The 23,663-nt window shown below is 35.7% G+C and overlaps 1 protein-coding gene across 2 annotated transcripts in view; it reads right to left on the reverse strand.

Moving 5' to 3' along the window:
- LRRC7 (leucine rich repeat containing 7) overlaps positions 1–23,663 on the reverse strand; it is a 508,428-nt gene that overhangs the window by 74,095 nt on the left and 410,670 nt on the right. The window contains exons 18-22 of one of the 2 annotated variants that reach the window (XM_057310572.1): positions 18,901–19,101; positions 10,419–10,530; positions 10,030–10,210; positions 6,684–8,364; positions 2,616–2,756 (exon numbers count right to left, since the gene is read on the reverse strand). In XM_057310572.1, coding sequence (XP_057166555.1) covers positions 2,616–2,756; positions 6,684–8,364; positions 10,030–10,210; positions 10,419–10,530; positions 18,901–19,101 — 2,316 coding nt within the window. The remainder of the gene's footprint in view (positions 1–2,615; positions 2,757–6,683; positions 8,365–10,029; positions 10,211–10,418; positions 10,531–18,900; positions 19,102–23,663) is intronic. The other variant, XM_057310571.1, reaches the window with a different exon arrangement.

A 23,663-nucleotide genomic window follows, 5' to 3' on the forward strand; every position in this document is an offset into this window, starting at 1 on the left:
TAGTTAATTAATTAGTTATTTTTATTATTTTACTATTTTTTATAATGTTCAGTTAGCCAGCATACAGTACATCGTAAGTTTTTGATGTAGTGCTAATTTAGATTCCTTAGGACATCCGGAGTTTTCTGCCACAGCATCTACCTAGAGATGGCTAGTATTGTCATTTAGGAATTTTATAAATAAAAAGAGCTCCTGTATATCCATGGGAGAACGAACAGATTTATCTGTTTTATCTACTGAAAATACTTCTTTATAAATTGATCTTACTCTGTATTTTCAATGCAGTTCTCATGGCTAACAAGCATTTAGAGACTGCAAAGAAATCTTAAATTGCTGATACTAATTTTTATTATCTTAAGTAGCAAGACAAAATATGTTGGAATAGGTTTTTATGCATTTGTAAGTCAAAGGAAAATAATTTTTTCTCTTTCCTCTCCCAGTGAGAAGGGTTCAGGGAAATTGAACCTCAACCATAATACCTGTTAGCAATGGTCAGTGGAGCCAAGAAAGGAAAATTGTAAGAGAGGGTGACTCTAAAACTTGGCCAGAAAGAACGAAGAAATTTTCAAATTAAAGAAACTCTTAAGATGAGCTATGCCTAAAAACAAAGATGAAGGGGCAGAGACTGCGAGTGGAATCCATGCGAGTAAGCAGTGCCTGGAGTATTCTTGAAACATCAGGCACCCAGTGCCTGTACCTGAGAAGGTTCCTGCACTGGCAGCAGGATAGGAAAGTTGCCCCAGATGCCTAAAGCTGAAAGTTTATAGGCCTTAAACTGATAATCTGGGGTCATAAAATCTTTTAGGAATAATTGTCCTGTCTCTATTCCTTATCTCTCCCTTGCCTTCTCTTTCTCTCTCTCTCTCTCTGGTGTGGATAATAACATTATTGATTATAATTCATTTTAAGATGGAGTCTTTCAGTACTTGCCTTATTTTTGGTTTGCAATTTAATGTAGCTTCCAAAGAGAATTCCTTTAGGTTATCTCCGTGTCTAACTGAGGAAGGTTGAAAAGTCTCTAAATATTAGAACTCTGTAATATTTCTGATATAGATTATCTTAGAGCTATAGCAACAGTTAATGAATCTGTTCCCTAGGGTACCCCAAACAAGATCAGAAAGTTGATATAGTAACATAGAGGTACCAAGTTGATATTTGGGGAACAATTAGACATTGAGAAACAGCATTTCAAGTATACTACCATTTTTCAGACACTGAATATATCCATATTGTTATATATATGGATGAGTTTAATAGGGCTAAACATTAAGCAAAATAACGGGCTTCCCATATAATTTCAAGTGGTGCAAACAACAGCTCCCTTCCTATCAAGATCTCGCTAATCTGTTCACTAAATTTTGAAATTCCATCGTATTAGTTTATAGGTTTGATTTTTATCAGTTGCCAAGCCTTCCAGGAGAGGGGCCTATTTAAGTGATGCTGTCTTATCTATTCCTCAGTGCAAATTCAACATTCAAAAGTTCTTAGTTAGTTGTCCCCCCCCAAAATGACTGTGGGTGATGAAAAAGCTGTGAATATAAATGTCTTTTTGGTTTTATTCCTCTATTGACAGTATGAAGCAAACTATCTAGAGTTAGGAATTGTTATTAAGACTAATTTAATAATAAAACATGGATTTGAGGTCTTTGACCCTCATTTTGCTGGGATGGGAGTTTGTTCCATATGTTCATTAATTTTATTATGAGAGAAGTATTTGGAGGCTACTGTCATTCTGTTATCCCTACTTTGCACTGCTTTTTTCATAAAACTTACTAGGCTAATGACTATATTAATAGTATAGTTATAATGACACATTGCGTGAAAAAGACTCATTAGACTCCATCAAAATGTAACTAAGACAGAGGCATTAATCAATTTAAACAGGTAAAATGTGCATTCTCAGTTGCCTGAATAAAACAGCAGAAATGTTCCTTTGACAATGGAAATGTTTCCTCTTCCAGTATATTTCATTTCAAATGAGCCTACAATTATCTTGAAAGCCCCGTTAACAAGCTCCTCTTCCATTAGTCTAGGATGAGTAACAATTTGCTAGCTAAGCCACAAACCTGTTCCTCATGTTTTATTTCTGTGTGATATTTTCCACAAAGACAATGGGCTGAAGAAGCATTTAGGAGTGCCAACCACTTCATTTCCATTGTAATTTAGGTCTCTATGTCTTTTCCAAAGGGATCGACTGAAATCCAACAATAATTTCTAGCTCTGTTCTCAGAATGCATCAGCAAGGAAGAGAGGGCTAGCTCCAAAAACGCTTAAAAAATACATGTTTATATATCTACACACACACAAAAGAAGGGAAAACAAAGAATAAAAGAAAAAAAATGAGTAATAAGAAAATGAGCCTGAAAGCAACTCAAAAAGCCATGTAACTGCTCAATCCAAAAAGCAAAGCCGTTAAGCAGGAACCTGAGAATCATTCTAGCTCCGAATATTCGTTTAGCAGCTAAGAGTTCGGGCTCTACGTTATTTGCCCTAGTGCTTTGTGGACTCAGAAGAGTCTCTGAGCAGGGTTGTGCGTACAGCCTAGACACAGTAAGTGAGCAAACAACATTAACTGGCTTTGGTACGCTGACACGTGTAAGGCAGTCCGTACTTACTTTCTGAGGAGGTAGTTCTTGTAGATCAAATTTAGACTTAGTCTGCACGTTTAAAGTCATGCTTCTGCCTGCATGCATTGCTGAAATACCTCCATAGGGCAGCATGCCAAGGTTAACTGTGTTGTGTTTGTAAGCAGCATTCTGAGTAGAGGAAATAATCATGTGACAGGGTGTGAACACATGCTCAACAAACTGATTATTACATGAACATGTTTAAATTTATAACATTTAACTTTAAGCGGGCAAACAATAACTTCCTTTTAAACATGCACTTGATCAGACAGAAGCATACAGTCCACAGTGTTAGTTATGCACATAATGAGTACCATCCAAAACTACAGAAAAGACAAAAAGCAAGGATACGTTCTGTTTTACATTTGCCGCTAACTGAAGGGCATAAAACCTATCTCTTATAGATCATGACTGTAGTGACTTGGGACAAATGTTATTCGTCTGTGGTAGTCTATTAGTTAAAAAAAAAATTTTCAAACAGTGAGATCTTAATCAAAATCTGCCAGCTCCAAATCTCATGGTTTCTTTCATCATTGTGAGATAAACACATTCAAAAGACAAATACCAGCTTCTAATTCTGCCCTAAAACGAAGGCACTACAACATTAAAGCCAAAATCGGTGTCCTTTATTGCTCACTCTACAGACATAATTACAGCAACTCAGAAAAGGAGCTGGTCAAAAAAAAAAAATCATTCAACCTGTTGGCTAACTGAATTGACTGATGAATTTAATTAAACCAGTCAAAGAAATTGTATGTGGATCCAAAGCTTCTGACTTTTTTTTTTGTTTCTTAAAAATTACATTTTAAACTGGAGAAATTTCATAATGAAACTAAAGGAATTATGATTTGAGCTATGAAGGCTACTTATCTAATATACCTAAATACTTATAGAGCACTCTGGTGGCGTCTGCATTGTGGCTATCCTTCGACAGGTGCAACTCAGCTTATTCTAAGGGTCTGAGAGCTAGTTAATTTTTCTTCTACAGAGCTTCATTTATTTCAAAACATTTTGTATGTCCCATCATCAAATAGTTTCCATTAGTACAATCTCCACTTTTCACCTCTCATAAAAAGATAATAATTGACAGTATTTGGCCCTTTAAAGCAATTCTCTTATTTCAGAAAAAAAAATCTACACAAGTTAACTGCGTAAATTTTTTAAAAAACTGAGTCTTACTGAACAATAACAGGAGGCAGCTATCCTATTCTGAGGGCATTGTTTGCGAAGTAATGATTTTTGGCATCAGTTTCACTGAGCTCAACTGAAAAACAATTATCCTCCTGATGGTGTGCTTGTCTACCAATCATATTTGTTATGGATCCTTGATTATTTCATCCAGTGATTCTTCATTGTCACCATGCCAAAGAAGGAAAGGACACCGAACATTTCAATCTAGCACTTGAATGATTCCTTAAGGTTTAAAATTATTCCGGTCTAGCGCCCTCTTTGCTCCTGTAGAAGGGTAGCAGTCTCGGACATATGGGTTCATGTTTTAAATTCTCTCAGTCACAGGGCTCTGTGGTGGAATCATGAGCCTTGAGGTTAAACTACAGGAGAAAACAGCATCTTTTATCTACGACAGTACTTGGAGCTGCCTCTCCAAGGTCAGCACCAGGCAAGATCTTTAACCAATATTATCTCGGGCTGTTAAGCTTATCCAATGGCCAGGCCTCTGGGCAGTTCTCTCTTATGAAGAATGGACAAAGATCTTGTAGTTTCTAGTGTAACTATTTGATTTCTGGGTTTAAATCCTCAAATAAATTTCACAGGGAAGGAAACACAGTGTTTCTCTGGTGCAGTCTGACTTTGAACACTATGTTAAGAAGCACAGCTATGTCAAAACTAGTCTTACATAAAAAGTCTGTGCTTCGGTACTCTGAATTTATCTTTTTGAGTGCCTGGGAAGTTCTAAGTAAGATACAGCCTGAATAGCTCAGTCATGCAACTGTGAGGCGGGAAGAAATGTTCCTTGGAGAAAACAAGAGGACAAATTTCAGGATCTAGTGGCTTGAAGCAATACTCTCAGGTAACCTAATTTCTTAGAATTCAATAAGGAGCTATGGAATATACATTGAAATTGCTCTGGAAAATGAAAGACAGACTGAGGGAATTATAAACGAAGAGGGGAAGCATGGAAACTAATTAAAAAGGAAGATGTTGTCACAGCAATAGGAAACACACATGAGTTTACTTTTAGTTTTCTGGATCTGGGCCAGGCAGGGCTCGCAGACTTCTGCCGATCCAAATCCCCCTCCCCCGGTCCTATTTTCCTCTCTCCAAATTCCTGCTCCAGCTAGAAGAGTAGCTCCGATCAAAGGAGAGGAACCATTTATCTGAGAACCAGTAAATAAATGATGGTACCAAAGGCTTAGCATTTTGTCTTCTTTTCCATGCTTTGTTTTCACTCACTCCTCTGTTGCCTCAAATTACTAGTCATTGTACGTATGCTCCGAAAAGCTTCTCACAACCTTTCTTGACTAGTTCATCTTACCCTGTTACGTATGGTCGTGTCTACACGAGGCCAGAGTTCCCAAACTGTACTGTATTATTTGGCCCCCAATATTTTCGCCCTCCAAGTTATCTGTCTACATGGAGGGTATAAGTTGAGGTAAGGCATGGTGACAACTGACCAGGTGTCTCCCACTGACAGCCAGTCATGAGGCTTTGATGAGGCTCCCTTCAATGGGACTGAGCACACCTATTTGAAACAGACATTCTGATGAAATACTTTGCAAGGCAGAACCAATTTCCACATTGAAAAACTAACACCCACACCCACATTTATTAGTTCCCTTGTCCCTAAAAATAATTGTTTTCTTGTCATGTAGACACGACCTACAAACAATATAATTATTTAAAAAGAGTATACCTGAAAACACAAAATTCAATATTAAGGAAATATATAATAAATGCAGTGGCCTGTGCTTTTAACAGGACACCAAATAGAACAATAGAACTATTGAGTGAAACTTTCTAACGGTATATTATTACCCAGATCCCTAATTTACACTAGGTATTTAAACCCTAGAAAATGAGAGCAAAAGGCCCTGTTTTCACAAAAAGGACTTTAAGATTCTAAGGTCAATGCAGAGTACACAAAGCCCTCTATATCAAAGCCACAAAGTACATTCAGTGATAATGGTCAATTGATCATAGTTCTAGAAAATGAAATCTCAGATTTCTCTTAAGGAGATACGAATAGGCAACAAAAGTAATTCTAGGCTTTAAAGCAATATATATACATATATTGTTTTTCTTTTTTTTTTTACCCTCCTCAATCACTGTGCATTCCATGCTGTATTGTCACTCAGTTTGTAACTGCATTGATATTAATTTTCTTTTTTTGGTTGTAATATACACACTAATTTGTATCTTTGTAGTCTTCATGAAGACCTCATCTATTTTTGTTGCCTATAGTATAATTAGAATTTAAACATTTCTTTTTGTATAAAAATCAACATTCTAAATGGCAGGATTTTTTATTAAGTAAAGTAATATGTAGGAGGGCATTCAATCTCTGCTTATTTTATTTTTCTGTTTCTTGCTGGGAAGATTATTGCTCATTAGAAGTAATAACTTTAGTAGTCCCATAGCAGTAACTGTATGCAAATTTTATAAACAAATTAGGCCTGACTTTATTATAAGTGAGTCTGTGCAGAAAGGGGCAAAATACTCACTTTTTATAGATTCAATAAAAATCATACTCTTTAGGTTGCTAGAGAACAGTTCTGTGTCCTAGGAGAGGCATTCCGCCTTAATGGCTAGAAAGCAATTGAAGCACCATCCCATATAATCGAGTCAAATTCTTTCTTACTAACAATATTTAGGCTAGATTTGATAAATCATTCACCTACAGGTTATGGACTCTCGAAGAGCATTAAACAATATCCATGAGAAACTATTATGATCAATTTCCCCACAGTAGAGAGATAAATAAAATGCTGATCATCTATTCATTCATGTAGTTCATGCTTCACTACATGTGCTTAGAAATGCCAATAAAGTAAAACTAAAGGCAGGAGGGATATTCTTACAGAGAAATGCCAGACATACCCTGTCTAACCTTCTAGCTTCTATATGTCTAAGCAGCTGTTGTCTCCAGTCTGCAGGCATTTTACCACAGCTCTCCTCTCCCTTCACAGGAGTGGGCCTCGTCTTTATATCACTGTTATCTGATGGCTTGTCACCATAGTTACCCAAGTTATAGTCAGATGGTATTTTTTCCAAAAGAGCTGCCATAGTAGGCCTAGCTGAAACTGGCCTGGTTTGGGAGGCACCGTAACTCTCTGTACTGTAGCTTCTTGCAGACAATGGCCTCCTTTGGGTAAGGTTTTTAACTGGAAAACTTCCCGCCTGAGCTTTCACTTCTTGATATGAAGGGTGTTCATCTTCATACCTGCCATTCCTTTTCAGGAACTGGGACTCAGTCACTGAAACGCTGCTTTGGCGATCCAGACCTCCCCTATACGGAGGTCTGCCGTACCTATCACTCGGAGGCAGCTCATGAGGTTCACTGACCCTTCTAAACATGGCCATTTCTGTGGAGCTCGCCAGGGAGTCGGCTCTTCGCAAGAAGCCTGCCCTGGCACCTTGGCTTGCAAACTGGGCATTCACCACAGCATCCTCATTAACAGATGGCTGAGAAAATGAAAACATTTGCTCCATTGGTGGGTATCCTCTGTAAGCTCTGGGACTAACCAAATCCTTGGCGATGTTTTTGCTGGGCTGTTGCACATACTCAGAATTGTGTTGAAAGGGGGGCGGTATCCTCTTTTCGGCTTTCACTTCCACTGCTCCTTGGGGATTGAAGCTTTGGTCAAACTGATAGACTTTTTTGGTCATGGAAGCTTTTTGTTGCTGTGGCCCTTTACTACTTCCGTAAGTGAGCATCTCATCATCCAGCATCGGGACTGACTGGCTTCGAGACATACTGGACATACCATGCTCTGGTCCCAACATTTTGTCTGGCCGTTCATGGCTTCCTAAGTGATCACTCCCAGAAGCATAGTTTTCTAATGGTATATTATACACCTTGTATGTGCCAATGTCAATCTCATCGATACTCTGTGACTTTTTGAATTTGTTGGACTTGATATCTTTCATGAGTGGGGAAAGCCTCTCTGTGCTTTTGCTAATGGAAATAACACCTTTAGAAGATTCTGGGCGGCAGTGGATCTGAGAAAAGACATTGCTAAGACTCCTGTTGGGATTGGAGTCGTGATACTCCCATGGTACTCCCGGAGAGAAAGGACTAGGTATTTCAGCAGATTCTTTCATATGTTCTTTCCTTTCAGGTAATGGGCTGGTGGTGGGGGTTGTCTCTAATTTGGAAGGGAAAGCGGTCCTGTCTTCAAAAGGACTAGGGGTTCTGGTCCAATTCTGCCAAGGATTGGAAGGAGGCACTTCTGTTTCTGGTGTGTGTCTGTGTGTAGACTGCTCAAGTTCCAGGGGAACACCAACAATCCTATCCTGCCTAATCAAAGGCCTGCGTCCGTGAGAAGACGTGCTTCTAGATTTCGAACTTAAGAGAGGATTGTTGTTGGCATTCTCGCCTGTGGTCTCCTCTGCAACAAACCCTGTGTTATCATAATGTGAACCATCAGTCCAGTTGTCAGTGAAGGCGTCACTCATTGGCAGCCGGTCAGGACGCTGTGGTAGATTCCCTGGGGGAACAGCCTCCCGCTGGCTGAGTAATGGCTTTGAATCAAGAGGCTGTGGGAAAGATTGTGCAATCCTGTGAAGACAGTGGGAAGAAGAAGTATGAAAATGAGGAAGAGCTGGGTCTTTGCCAGAAAGAGAAACTAGCAGCCAAGAATGCCACAATCCTTTGTTTAACGGATCATTCATCCACACCTCACTTACGATTAAGATGGCATTGTTATTTCATGTCCCCCCAAATCTACCCCTTTACCTTGCTCTTTTATTTCCTCCTTGAAATCATCACCTTCTAACATATTATATTATTTACTTACCTATTTTGTTTATTGTGCACTGATGTGTGTCCTCTGCTAGAATGTAAACTCATGAGGGCAAAGGTTTTTTTTTTCTCTTCAGGCCTAGCATAGTGCTTGGCATATAGTAGGCATTAAAATACATATTTGTTGGATGATTAAATGAATGAAAGAAATAGGTCTTCAGTAATGGTCCTGACACTTGTCTGATAATTAAAAACATCTGATTCTTGGTCCTCATACCTGGAATTTCTGATTCAGTACCTTTCTAAACTATTGGTCGAGAGGACCTTTCTTATGAATACTTGATAAATCTAATGAACCCAAATTGTCTTCAGATAACATTTATTTGAAGGCCAGGTATTGAAAACACTAAATTCATTGTATAGGGAACATGTTTTCCTAGAATATAAATTATATTATATTATGACTTTTGGTCATTGGCTTGTTTACACCAGTAACTGGAGTATTTCTAAAAGATGCTCATTTTTCTAGATCTATTCTAAACCATTTGCACACCAATAACATTGAATGATATATTTTTATCAGTAAGAGAACGACTTTTAGGTGCTTTTGCTAATTGAAAAATGGTACATTTAGAAGGAACCTTCCAAAGCACCTCATTGATCTCAGCTTATATCACAAATAATGAACTTACAAACTGAAAGAGTTAAGATTTTTATCATGGGCACTGATAGGTAGAAATAATTATCCACTAATTACCAAAGAATATATTGCTAACAGCACTGATATTATCAGTAAAATATGAGTAATAACCACGACTACCTACATCGTGTGATGATTTGTATTCGCTGTTTATACTGTAAAACAAGGTACAAAACAAGAGAATCAGAACTGGGTAATTACTACCTCACTGAGTCTCTTTACTGTGCTCTTTGGCTTTTGATTTTTATCTGTAAAATGGAAGTAATATAGAGTAGGAACCATTTGGGAAAGATTAAATACTTCTGCTTACATCCTAACTTTTCCAGGTGGTGATAAAATGATGATGACGATGATGACCATGATGATGACAACAGCAATGACAATTTTATTAAACAGTTACTTTGTACTAGGCACACAAGTGCTTTCCATGCATCTTGGTTTAATCCATAACCCCATTTGGGATAGTGAAATGGCCATGTGTGCCATAAATAAGTATTGGGCAAACCGGATTTTTGGGTTCTGATTTTTAAAATTTCTGTTCCTATTATCTCAACCTGATAATCTCCTACCATCTCTCCCTTAAACAATGGTTTTGCTGTATAAAATGGATTCATCCTCTCCTGGAAATCCCTGGGGGACTGTGTTTGCTTACCTGCCCCTTCCGTCTGTCTTCTATACCATTCACGTGCTGAATACAATTCAAAAATTAGGGTCCCATTTTTTTTTATAAAGTTGCTGAAAGTAAGCACTTGGGAACAGAAAAAAGGGAATTCTAAACACACCTGTTACCCCATAAAGAATTATGTACTGCATCTTTAGCTGTTGTCTGCAAGGACCCCACTTTCACCCGGGTGTTAGAGGATCCTGAGGAAGCCTGGGAAGGCGAGTAGTCGGAGTAAGTGCCTGAGGAAACACTGTTATTCAGACAGTGAGTTTTGTCAACTTCAGACTCATCAGTTGATTCTGAAACGTAAAGGGGAAAATGTTATAATGCTATGAACGCTGGCAATAATAAGCACAGAAAAGCAAGTACGAAAAACAGCATAATGATGTTAGGAATATATATTTGTAAAATATTTCTATAGACTATGGTGTAGCATAAGTTACAACTGGTGATTCATCATGCACATGCATTTGTGGCATATTTTCCACGTCAGGGTCACAGTGTTACCTTTTTTGTCCTTCCCTAGCAGAACAAGTTTGGGTGGGTACAGAGGGGTCTCAGCTAATGAAGGGTGAAGTTCCCCAATCCTCATTTCATTAGCTGGATGAACAAAAGAATCCTGAGAGATATAATAATATAGGACAAGGAAAGTAAACATTTAAACATTGGTTAACCAAGGTGGCAATATCTTTATTTGGTTCAGATTTAAAGATGGGGCTCTAGAATATAAGTCATTGTGGAGCACTGGGAGAAGTGAATCATATGTTTCTCTGAGGTAAGTACTAAAATGTTTTGTTTTTCTAATTTAAATGAGTCCATTTGTTCATCAGACGTTTTTTGAATGCCTGTTTATATGCCTGGCACTGTGCAAAGAACTGTAGAGTTTCCAAAGAAAGACAAAATGTCACCATGTCCCTTGGAGATTTACCATCTAGTGGGGGAGATGAGATACATCTTATTATAACACAGGACTGAATTATGATAAGCTGTATGTGAGCATATATATATATATATATAAATTTAAGGGGGGATCTCCCTTAAGAGTTCTAAGAGGAAAGTCCATCACTGACCAACTAAATTTCTTTTCATCCTCAGCCCTGCTCATGCACAACTGGGTCCTTTAAATCCTGCTTTTATTGCCAATCCCCCTCTTAACTCCTACTGTTTCCCAAGTGATCTTATCTCAATTTCTTTAGTTCTATCATGACTTCTTCACAAGGTTTCTAGTTTTCTCGTGATTAATCTACCTTGCTAATCTTCATTCTAAATCCATTCATTGAGTGTAATGAGCAACACTGGTACAAGAATATAACTTTATAAAGACAAATGAGCATGTTAAAAAAGTCCGTGAATTTTAAACTTCTATAATTAAAATTAAAATTATTATTTCCAGTTAACCAGATAGTGAGAGAACATTGAGGAAGGTAAAATACCAAATTTTCACTTTCTTACACATATAAAAATGTCTTGTCTATGCCCACGGGGAGGTAGTGATATAAATTTATGCATGGCAGTTATCTTTATGTCTTTTTTTCTTAAACCTTAGGTTAATTTGAATTCAAAAAATAATTTTCAGTGTTTTTCAGTTTTCTCATTAATTAATACTTATTAGTTTAAAACATTAATGCAACACATTTAGAAATATTTTGTTAAATCAAAGAAAGAAAATACTTGAGCACAAAAATACAGTAAATGAAATGTGTTCCACCTTATAACTAATTGGTAATAGACAGAAACTCTTATATATTTTAATGCCCCACATAGTGAGTGACAGGCTCAAGTCTTTGGGTATTGCAAAAAAAAAGCCATTTCTTTAACTTCTGGCTTACGTTCAATTGTTTGGTTTGGTTTTGGTTAGGTTTGTATGAGAATATTAGCCTGTGAAAAACCTGGGCAAATACCTGATACTTGTTAATTATTTAAGAAAATACTTTTAGTCAAACCTTTCATTTCCTACAAGTGAATTTTGAGAATAAAAGAGGTCCATGCTTACAGAGATAACGAGACCAAGATTCAGCATAGAGGCAGGATTCTCGGGTTCCTGTCCAATAATCTTCCCTTATATTATGCTGCCTGCTAGTGAACTCAACTCTGAGCACATTAAAGACTTTTAAAATCCTGTTCCAGATTTGAAGAGGGATAGGAAAGAGAGTGGGATTGATGGAAATTCTGGAGATGAAGAGGAAAATCTGTGTTTTCATGGATTTTGAAAACTATTTCAAGGTATTATGATAAAGTTTTAAGGTGACAAAATAGTGAGTAAAAGCCTTTACACATCTTTGTAGAAATTAATAAATAGAAGCAGACACAAGTTTGAGAAATAGTACCATGAAAAGTCATAAAATATGTTAAGGCTTATCAAAAAATATTCAATTACAAGGTGGCATATTTCTATTCCATTCCTGCTTTATCATTTATTAATCAGGTTATCTTGGGCAAGTCAGTGTACCTCTCTACCTTACTCAATTCATCAGTAAAATGAAGGTAATAGATGATAGGAATTAATGCTCTTTTCTGTCTAGTACTAACATTCTATGAATCTAAATGTAATTTATTTGTTGAAATAATACTTTAAAAAGGAAGTATTTTTATGATGCCTGATAATAAAGTACAGGAATTTTGTTTTAGTCAACAAAAGAAACCAAAGAGTTGTACAAGCATAGAAATGTAAATATAATTAAGGGTTTCATTATTTTGTTTTCCTTATGAGTTATACATTCAGTATACAAATTATCTTGCATGTATAGATCATATTTTCAAATTTGCATCCCAAGAATGTGGCTGGAGCTTGGCATGGTAGCTATGGTATGACTCAGATTCAAGTCTCTGGTTCTGCTCAAGAATTTCTACTTCGAATCAAAAGGAGCTCTAGTGACTAGGAAGAGACTATGATATCAGCTAATCATGAGGTTGCACCTTTTCTCCAGAGTTCTGTGGCCCTCCACCTAGAAGGATTAACATTACTGAAGCAAGAACAGTGAATTCCCACTGATCCAGTTAGACTCACTTATCTTCACGAGCAAAATGATAATAATGATGATGATGATTATGATGAAGCTCATGATGCCATCAGTTATGGAGAATCTATTACATATCTGCTACTGTGCTACATGTTAAACACTTTATCTGTATCATCTCTGTTAATTACTTAATTGATAACCTAGTTTTTTACCGTTATTTATTATTTTTAAATTATTTAATATCATCATCTTTGTTTTACAGTTAAGGACATGGAGAGAGGTAAAGTCGTAATTCCAAGTCAGAAACTCAGTGAGTGGTAGAGCTGAGATTTGAACTGTGATCTGTGCTACTGGAAGGCCTTCTGTGTGATACTATGTATGCTATATTGTCTACCCTAAGAAAAGCTCACCTCTCAACTGGACTTTACAGAACAAGTTAACTGTCCAACAAAAGAAATTAATCATTGATTTTGTCTCTATAAATTCTGTTATAGAGGCTGGAGGAATCAAGTTCATGTTGGAAAAGTGGGTGAAGCTTTGGGGACTACTTCTATGGTGTAGGCAATGGAAGTTATTGGTCGGGAATCAAATACAATGAGGGTCCCATTTTAAGCACATTGAACCATATTTGCTTCTGGCAAGGAGGCAGAAGAGGGGGCAAAAGAAAAGGTAGAATCTCTTTTTTCTTTAACCCATTGACCTTGTGTCATTCAAACTAAATCTCAGCGGCTACTGTAGGGAAAGGGAGCCTGAGGTAGAAGAGAGAGGGGGAAAAAACTTGTGCCCGAGCTTTCAAGAGTCCGGGTCTGGTATTAATAAAAACATTTAAGGATATTTTCAAGGGTAACTGGCTACTCTCTATTACCAAGAGATAGATTTGTTTCCTCTATAGAAAGAAATTGGGTGGAATCTCCTAACAAAGGAAAAAGTCCAGAACCTTTATGAACATGGTGGACAGAATAAACAGGTATCCAGTGAGAAGTTTTCTGAAATGCAGGGTAGTGGCCTATGAAAGGATTAAAGGCAGATGGGCAGGATTAGCACATCACTCTCTTGTGGAAGGGCAAGGAATTATCATTTACTGTAGCTTTCCCCTTTGCCAAGAACTGTGCTTGCAGCTATATAAAAATACTTGTTTTCATCTGATTTCATTTCCACAAAACTCTAAATGTTATTGTTACCTGTACTTCTAAAGATATAGAAAGCAAAGCTCAGAAAGTTTTCAATGACTTGTCAAGGTCACAAAATCAGTAACAAGGTAGATTCAAGATTTGAATTAATGTCTGCTAGACTTGAAAGCACTTTCTCTTGTTCCCAAACTGTGCTCCAAGCTACCTGTGGTGCTGTTGTTAATTCACAGGGATACATGGGTTATTTTAAATATGTGAGGGAAACAAAGCAATACTCGACATCAGTCAGTTACTATGTGAATTGGTGGCTCTCAGTTTCAATATTAGATTGCACTTTCCTTTTGATACAATTTTTGTGAAGCTGGGTTTTTGGTGGTTGCTGTGATCAAAAATCAAGTGCTATTTGAAAATCAATGTGAAACAGAATTGTAGTATCTGATATGATTCCAAGGTTTGAGAAGATAAGTGGTGTCCCACAGGTACACACATTTCATTAATAGGTAGTTTTGTTATTTAGGCATGAAATAAAACTATTATTTTCCCTTTCAATTTGTGTGTATTATTTTTCAAATGACCGCTAGGCAGGGCATAAATATTTACTAAGTTGTCAGACCTACTACTTAGTAAATGGAACTGTTAGGTACTTCTTTTGGTCTATGGTCCTTATAACAATATTACTAAGACATTAAAGGCATACCAAGATTTTTAGAACCCCTTTATTTATTTTATGTTGTAGCTTTATTTACCATACCATTCTCCTTCGTCCCCTCCTTCCCTCCTCTTTCCTTGCTTTCCTCACTCTCCCAATATTCTTCATCATGATATTTTGCCTTTACTCATAATATTATATTAATGTATTAATATGGTAAGTTGTTGTTTTTAAATACATGTTATTCAAAACATAGGTGATAAAATATAAATAGGTATGGCAGCCAACAATTAATTCATGATTAATTTGACAAAAACACAGAGAAATTGTTCTTCCCCTCAATTAACTTCTAATTGGATGTAGAGACAGACATGTTATCAGTATTACAACATTAGACTCTATTAGTTGTTCATGTACTCAACAGATATTTATTGCATCTGACTTTGACCTAGGCACTGTGCTAGACACCAGAAAGACAATGGTGGACAAGACAACCTGGTTCCTGCCCTCATGAAACTCAGTCTGAAGTTAATAAACAACATAATCCTATGGACTATGAGAAACAAACTGAGGGCCTCAGAGGGGAGGAGGGTGGGGGAATGGGATAGACTGGTGATGGGTAGTAAGGAGGGCACGTATTGCATGGAGCACTGGTTGTTATACGCAACTAATGAATCATCGAACTTTACATCGGACACCGGGGATGTACTGTATGGTGACTAACATAATATAATAAAAAATCATTAAATAAAAAAAATAAAAAATAAAATAAACAACATAATCATAAATGTTTTCATTATATTTAACACAAATAAACAGAATAATGTGATAGAGAAAGTAGAGGTTTTATTGATCATGGTGATTAGGGAAGGCCTTCCTATTGAGGTCATCTTTAAACTAAAACTCAGAAAGACGTGGAAGTGCTAGTCATATAAAGCGCTGAGTGCTACAGACTAAATGTTTGTGTCCCCTCAAAATTCATAAGTTGAAAACTATATGATGATATTTGGAGGTGGTATCTTTGGGAGGTCATTAGGTCATGAGGATAGAATCCTCATGAATGAAATTAGTGCCATTGTAAAAGAGACCCCAGAAAGCTCCCTATCTCCTCCCGTGTGAGGTCACAGAGAGAAGATGGCTATCTATAAACCAGGAAGTAGGACTTTACTAGACACTGAATCTGTTATTACCTTGATCTTGGACTTCTTAGCTTCCAGAACTGTGATAAATAAATGTTTTTATTTATAAATCATGTAGTCTATGGTATTCTGTTATAGCAGCCTGAATGGACTAAGACACTGGAAAAAAGCAAATGTAAACTTCATAAAACTTATATAAAGGAATATGGAAGTAGAGGACAACCTTCATACCTCCCTGTTCTCCTTGTTCATATGACTCTCCCAGCTGTATTCTTTGTCTGGCATAATGTATATTAAAAGTCTTGGCACACGGTTGGCAAATAGAAAGTGATCAATAAATCTTGATTTACCTTTCCTTTTCCTTTTTTCTCTGCTGCATTTGCAATCTATTTACCTTGTTTATTCTTACTGTTTTCTGCTTCTGGTTCTGCCTACCACTAGTCTTTTTCCCTTGGTTTTCCATATTTAACCACATGGATAAACGTATCATGCAGTGTGTAATACTCTCTTCCACATTCTTGACAGTATGAACTAAATAATGACCCAAAAATGTCATACAAGTGCAAAACATACAACAAAATGCTTAATATACAGTGATCAACTGGATATTTGTCTATCTGTATTTATTTTATCTGGAAGTTGAAAATATGGAGTGTGGCCCCTTGATCCGTGTAAGCAATTCGAGAAGGGAGGATGATAAAGAAAGCAACAGCTTCTCTTTGCTCTAGCATGGCTAAAAGTTGGGGAGAGAAGATCTAGAATCTCAATTTTAGAAAACGTATTGAAACTACCGGTGAGATTTCTATTCAAGATAAAAGGCCAGGAGAAGAAGAAAACTAAGAAAAGGTGGGGTGAATCATTGAAATAATTATAAAGCTTAAGACTGAGTTTCAGTTAGGTAGGAAATAAGTGTTTTTAAGGAGGGCAAATTAGATTTGTGTCTTAACAAGATCATTATTAGGCACACCTGGGTGGCTCATTTGGTTAAGTGTCCAACTTTGCCTTGGGTCATGATCTCAGGGTCGTAGGATCGAGTCCTCATTGGGCTCTCTGCTCAGCTGAGGGTCTGCCTGTCCCTCTCCTTTTGCCCCTCCCCCTGCTTGTGCTCTCTCTCTGTCTCTCTCTCTTAAATAAATAAAATCTTAAAAAAATAAATTAAAAGTTCATTAGCAAAGTAATGAGGGGGCTGGGGACAATGTAAGCCAAGAAGTTGACAGTTTCTATAATAATGCAGGACAGAGCTGAGGGCCTGAGGAGGTTGAGGAGATACACTTAGATGAAAATGTATAGATTTAGGTGACTGTTTGGAAGGGACAGTGAGTGGAGAAAAAGATGGAAAAAGAAACCAGGATATCTTCCAAATTTCTAGCTTGAGTAAGCTAGTAGATAATGGTGCTAGCAGAGATCAAGATTGGGCGTATAGGAGCAGAAGCAAATTTGGGGAAGAAACATTAAATTTAATTTTGGATTTTTTCAAGTTTTAAATGATTGTGGGATAATTTTAAGATTTATTTTCTCTAGTAGGGTTATTACTAAATTTATGACCAAAGCCATCTTTTCCTTGCCTCACCTATCCCAGCCCTGTATTAAGCAATTTTAGAATCTTCTCATTTTGTAGCAAAATTACTCAGTTTATGGGTTATCATGACCTCACAATTATTTTAATGTTAAACTGTGATTGCATGAGGTTTAAATACAAAGTGTATGTGTATTTAGTGCGTACCTCCTAAATGCTGGCTTTCTTCCTTTTTATATTACTGCACTGCTTCAGGGATAAAAGAAAAGTCTGTTTCTCTGCTATTGCATATCTGTAACATTTTAGAAAGGAAAAAGTACAATAATACTGATTTCATAAGCAAAAAGAAAAAAAAAACGAAAATGAGTATTTACTTAAATTTTCCTCCCTTGATACCAAGCTGTATTCTTTTCTGGGGTGGGCTAGTACCTCCACTGCAAGATATTCACACCATGCTTATTTTTGCTCAAGCTTTTTCCTCTGTCTGGAATAACTTCCTCCCTTTCAACTTTAAGAGAATCACCCCCTTATCGAAACACAGTTCAACCTTAAACTGTTTCACATAACTTCTTAATTGATTGGCAGTGACTGCTTCTCTCTCCAATTTCTTAAAGTATTATTATATTGTCTATCACACCACTAATCATGTGATCATATTTTATATAATCTGTTCTCTAATCACTTCATCTGTGGTAATGTTACCCGGCTAGGCTCTAAATTAGTTGGGGACTAGGCACACATTTTATATTTCTTTTCTCTCTCTCACAGTGTTTAGCACAGTGCTAAATATACAGTTGGTGTTTAATCAGTGCAACAAATTGATGCTGTGAAATGCAGATTTGTAAAAGAGTTTCAGGAACCTAGATTTTTGAGAAGTAGGTACAGTAACTTCTAGATGTACTCACACCAGTTATGTTTCTAATGAAGATAAAAAGGTGATAACCAAATCGGCTGAAGAGTGGATGAGATAGTGTAGAGGTGGCATAAATGTAGTTGAATTCTTTTCAGACCCCACAAATTGATAAGGATGAATATCTAGTTTATTCTAAAATATAGGAATTAAGTTTCACATGGCTAGATCCAGAAATTATCTCCTCTTTGTCATGTTTATAGTAGTGTTTCCTATAAAGGTTTTAATCCAAACACAAACAAACAAAAAAAAAAACTGGCTCTAAATCTGATCAAGAATTTTACTGAGATTTGCAGACTAAAAAAAACAAAAAAACAAAACAAAAAAACCAACTTCATTTAGTCTTTTCTAATGACTCATACAATAAAAGTTTGGGGTAGCCAAAAAAGTAGAGTGAAAATTATATAATGCACTTACTGGCCAGGCCTAGCTGAATGAGCAAGTTATTCCTTCTGTGTGTATTGGAACTTTTGGAGCTGTGTTAATAATTTTAGGCCATGAGGGTGTCATTTACCTGTAATTTATTAAATGCAACCCTCATAGTCTGAAAAAGTAGAGAGACTCATTTATATTTTAGGGGGAAAATGCACTTAACAGAGAAGATCTAATCGGTTAAAAAAACATATAATTTAGTAATTCCAAAAAATCCAAACCACACTGGCAATTACCAATAACCTTGAAATACCTCCACTGTAATCTCCTTTGGGGCTACAGGCCACTTGTGTTCATATTTTTCTTTCACAGTTTGCTCCGTGTTAGCAGTTGGATTTGAATTCTCAACACGCACTCCATGGCTTGGCTTACCCACCAGATTTTGAACAGATTTTACCATATTCTTTAAATCCTCTGGATAAGGAGTTGGATATCGTTTTAGGTTTATTTCAACCTAGAAGTTTATAAAAAGAAATTTAACATAAAAATACCTTCGGCAAACATGTTCACAAAACTACTCCATTTTATGTGCAGTAGTAAAACCAAATGCAATATAGTGAGTGTTGAGCTGGCTGAGAAACTGTACTGTAGAGTAGAGCACATGGTATTCTTTGCACATTCTGCCCTCATGGGGCTTCTTCCCACCCTGCCCACCTTCTAGATTAGAAACAATTTTAGGGTTCTATTCTATCTTTAGACCTACCCTGCAAATGGTTAAAATAGCAGTAGGTCAAACATATAAGTGACTGGTAATCTGAAGATTTTAAGCATAACTATCAGCTGCTTTTATACTTTAGAGGCTGTTCCTTCACTATCTTAATTATTTATAAGTAATTATTTTCATGTTAAAATATCTTTGGAATATCAATGTAGATGATAAGAGGAGACCCCAAGAGATTTACAAGTAGAGTTTATCACGGATTTAAAAAATGGGGGAATTGTCAGTATCTGCTACCAAATATGCATCAGCTCTATATTAATTAGCATGTTATATCAAAAGGTCAGGGAGCTAATTCTTGTTAAAACTTAAAAAGAATTTGCTTCAAGGTGGCTTTTATATTTAGTTTTTACCCTAATAAAGTCACATGCTTTGTAGGTAATGTCTTAAAAGAACAAGAAATTTAAAAATTTAGGAGGAGATTTTCTAAGATGTTCTAGATAAACATGTTAATTTTGGCTTATATTACCCAGATATTTATTTCCATTCTTGAATTCATTTTTGTTGTATTGATCTGACTTTAGGGAACATATATGTTAATGATTATTCTTCACATTTAATTTAAAGAGAGAAAATACGAGACACTTCCAAATAGAAAATCCCATTATCAGAATATTTAAAATATACTTAAATTGGAATAAATACAAATTATCCATGCTGATTAAAAGGGAGTGGGAAGGAAAACAAGGAGCAGGTTTATTTGTCCTGGCTTCTTCCAACTGTCATGGCTTTTTGCATCTGAGTAGAACCAACTTTACAAAATGGAATGGTTTATGTGATTGTGGTGAATATGTGTCTGTGGAAAGTGTGTGCGGGGGTAGGTTGGGAGGAAGGGAGAAGAAAGCAAAGCTGAAAAAGGAAGGAGTGGGAATGAGAGGAAAGGAGAAAGTGGGGTGGGGCACATACATACCCACCCACCCACACCCATGTAATTCATGGGATGTAAGAAACTATGATGGTGGCATAGATCTGAGGATTATACATATGAATTCAAACACTTTTGCTCATCTGCAGTTTTAGCAAATCCACCAACTTTGTTATATTTATCTTCCTTGTGGCTCATTTTCCACATCAAATACTGGGATTGGACTCCACTTGATGACTTTTAACATTCCTCTTAGTATTAAACATACAAAATTATTTTTCCAATAAATTTTTGGAAAGCTGAGGAAAGACCAAATAATTTTGCTAGTATAAATATTGTAGTCTTTTACACTCCCAAACAAATAAGAATGAAATCAATAATACATAGAAATAAAGCTACAAAAACATAACCCAAGAAAAAGTTAGACTTCTCAGAAAAAAAGTGTTAAGTTGTTAGAATGTAATATAAATATAGCTCAGGGTACTTAATTTATAATGCATTCTTAAATAAACATAAAAAGAATGATATCCATGCTAGACAAAGTCCATTGGGATGCATGCATTCTTGGATCTGCTGTTTAAGTTGGTATTAGAAATGTTAATCACAAATTACATCTAAATTTTAAATTATATTGTTGAACTCATTTAAAAGTACTTGATAGCAAAGGGCTAAAAGTCAAAAAACTACATTTAAAAAATATAGATTGTAGAGTGGTATGGCTATTATGCCAATTAAGAACATCTCTTAATTTTTAATAACCAATGGTATATGAATGAAAAATAATTTTCATGTAGGTCAATAGATTAAAATTCCATGTACCTTAAAAAATCCTCAATGCTAAAATTACACTTCTAAATTGAATCAAAAGCAAAAAAAAAATGTGAAGCGTTCTTTAATTCAATTAAATTCCACACTGAATAATGTAATCTATTTTGTGTAGATGCTATGTCTCATCTGACACAATTAGATGACTATTTACTATGGCCACAGTGCCAATATCACACTAAATGTGATATTTTAGTCACATCACCAGAATATGTTTGGGTACTTTATCTCTGAAAAATATTTAAATTTAGAAACAGAAACAGATTTGTCAAGCTAAGGAAGCTTAAGCTTCAGAGCCTGTCACCTACATAGGTTCTTTCCAAAGCCTGTGTACTTATTTATTTACATGGTTATTTCATATTCCTTTCCTTAAAGAGGTCCCTCTCCAAACTGTGGGAGTTTCAGTTCTTATAAAATTTGGATTTGTTCCACCTGGACAATAAGCTCCTTGCTTCCCATTTACTAGTCTACCAACAGAACTTGCTGGACTTGGAGCCAGAAGATTTACCCCCAACAAGCTATCAGCCACTAAGCTTTCTGTCCAATTTCTGCTCATGTATGTAAAATAGGAATGATAATATCTTCAGTTAATCTAGAACTAAAATGAGATAATAACTGTGAAAATCTTTTGAAAATGTATAAATTCTATGCAAAGATAAGATACTATTTTCTAAAATCAGATTCTACTTAGGTATTTTTAAAATCTGAATTTTTTTGGTAATTTAGATTCTACTGCATTTTATATGTATATATATATACACACACATATATATATATATACACACACGCATATATACATATATATATGCGTGTGTGTATATATATATATATATACATACATAAAACTCAATACTACCTGTAACCGTTTGGACTTTTTTTCAGATTGTATACGGCAACAACTATTTATTCAGTATCTGCCATGTGCCAGGTATATGCAAAATGTTTTATAAGGATATTCAATTAATTAATAGTTATTTATTTAATAAATAATATTTATTTTATTGGTTATATAGATTTGGATATAAATAAAAAATAATTATAATTAACATTCTTTAAATACCTTAATTAATTATAATTAAACATAATTTAAATTTCATAACCCATTGAAGCATCTGTTCCTATACCCCTGAGAATAGGGCTCAGGCAGTGTAAATTCCTTGCCCAAAGTCATACAACTATACATAGCAATGCCCAAATTCAAACTCAGGTCTTTGACTCCAGAGCTTATGCTCCAGAAGTGTTACTTGGCTCAGGGCTATTCTCTGATATAAGTAAAGCACGTATTTGTACAATCTTGTAGAAAAGATAGTGTGTGTAAATCTAAAATGTAAATTTTATTGAGTTAAAAAACAAGATAATTTCAATTTTTTAAAACATAAAGCTAGTTTATAATTTCTTCTTAAAGGAAACTATAATATTTTATAATTGTTAGGTTTATAAGCTCTGTAAAAGCGTATTTTATACCCTTTTACAGACTGTTTTGCCTATGCCCTCCTACTTTTTAACTCTTGTGCAATGCTTCAGAAATGAAAAAACATGATCATAAATACAATTTTATTTATAGTTCAGTGATGCCCAAATAAAAACAGTTTCTTTATATTTCTAAATACATAGGCTAGAAATGTTCTCTCATTCTAATATGGATGGAGAAAATGTAAATTCATTTATGATATAAATAGGCGGGAAAAAACTGTCAATTGTTCTCACCAAAATGTTGTGGATATCACTCACCATAAAGTATTTGTTCATTTTACATATACATTTTATTAAAATGCAAGATTTTCACTGCAATGTTACTTCATTTTAATTTTAGAAAAATAGAAATGTTTCACAACATTCTATATATCTCAGATCTAAAAAAAGTGCAGTAAATGCAAATAGCAGCTGCAAGATGTTGGAGACTCCCAAAAGTTTAGCAATGGAAGAAAGAATTCATGTTAATAGCTAGGGCATTTAGAGACGGTATCTTGAATTCTCAAAGAACTGTGGTTTGCTTATATAATGATTAAATTCTAATTTGGCTTGACTGTAAATTCCAGTAAGAGAAGTAATAGTTAATGCTTTGATTACTGATCTTTAGGGATCTTATTCTGGGAATTAATCAGAACATTTTACACAGAAAGGAAACCTATAGGAGTTTTAGTTAGGATTCTCAGCTGGCCTTATATTGCAGAAAGAATATAAGACACAGAATTAGAATCTAGGCCATTACATGTGGATGGTAAAGCTTACCAAAAATGTAGTGTTCTTTCACATCCCATTAAGACATTTTTTTTCCATTGAACTTTTAAACACCCAACCCACTGAGATAAGGAAGCCCTATTTGCTACAAGTCCCAAACCAATCTTCTCTTACAGGAATTCTCATCATCTGTGCCTTCAAATTAGAGGGAAATTGATGCTTTTTGACAGATGTCCATCTTTGTGTTCAAAGTCCACTCTCAACAAATCTCAATTCGAATCTCATGCTATTTTAAGAATCAGGTTTTAGTTACTTAATCTCCCTCTGAATTGATATACAAAAATGTGTGTATGTGTGGGGGCAATTTAGATTTTATCAATAGTGTCATCAACATTCTGCCCAACTATTGGTATTCCCACACTTTAAA

The sequence above is a fragment of the Ursus arctos genome, unplaced genomic scaffold, assembly GCF_023065955.2.
Source record: "Ursus arctos isolate Adak ecotype North America unplaced genomic scaffold, UrsArc2.0 scaffold_12, whole genome shotgun sequence".
Classification (NCBI taxonomy): Eukaryota; Metazoa; Chordata; class Mammalia; order Carnivora; family Ursidae; genus Ursus; species Ursus arctos.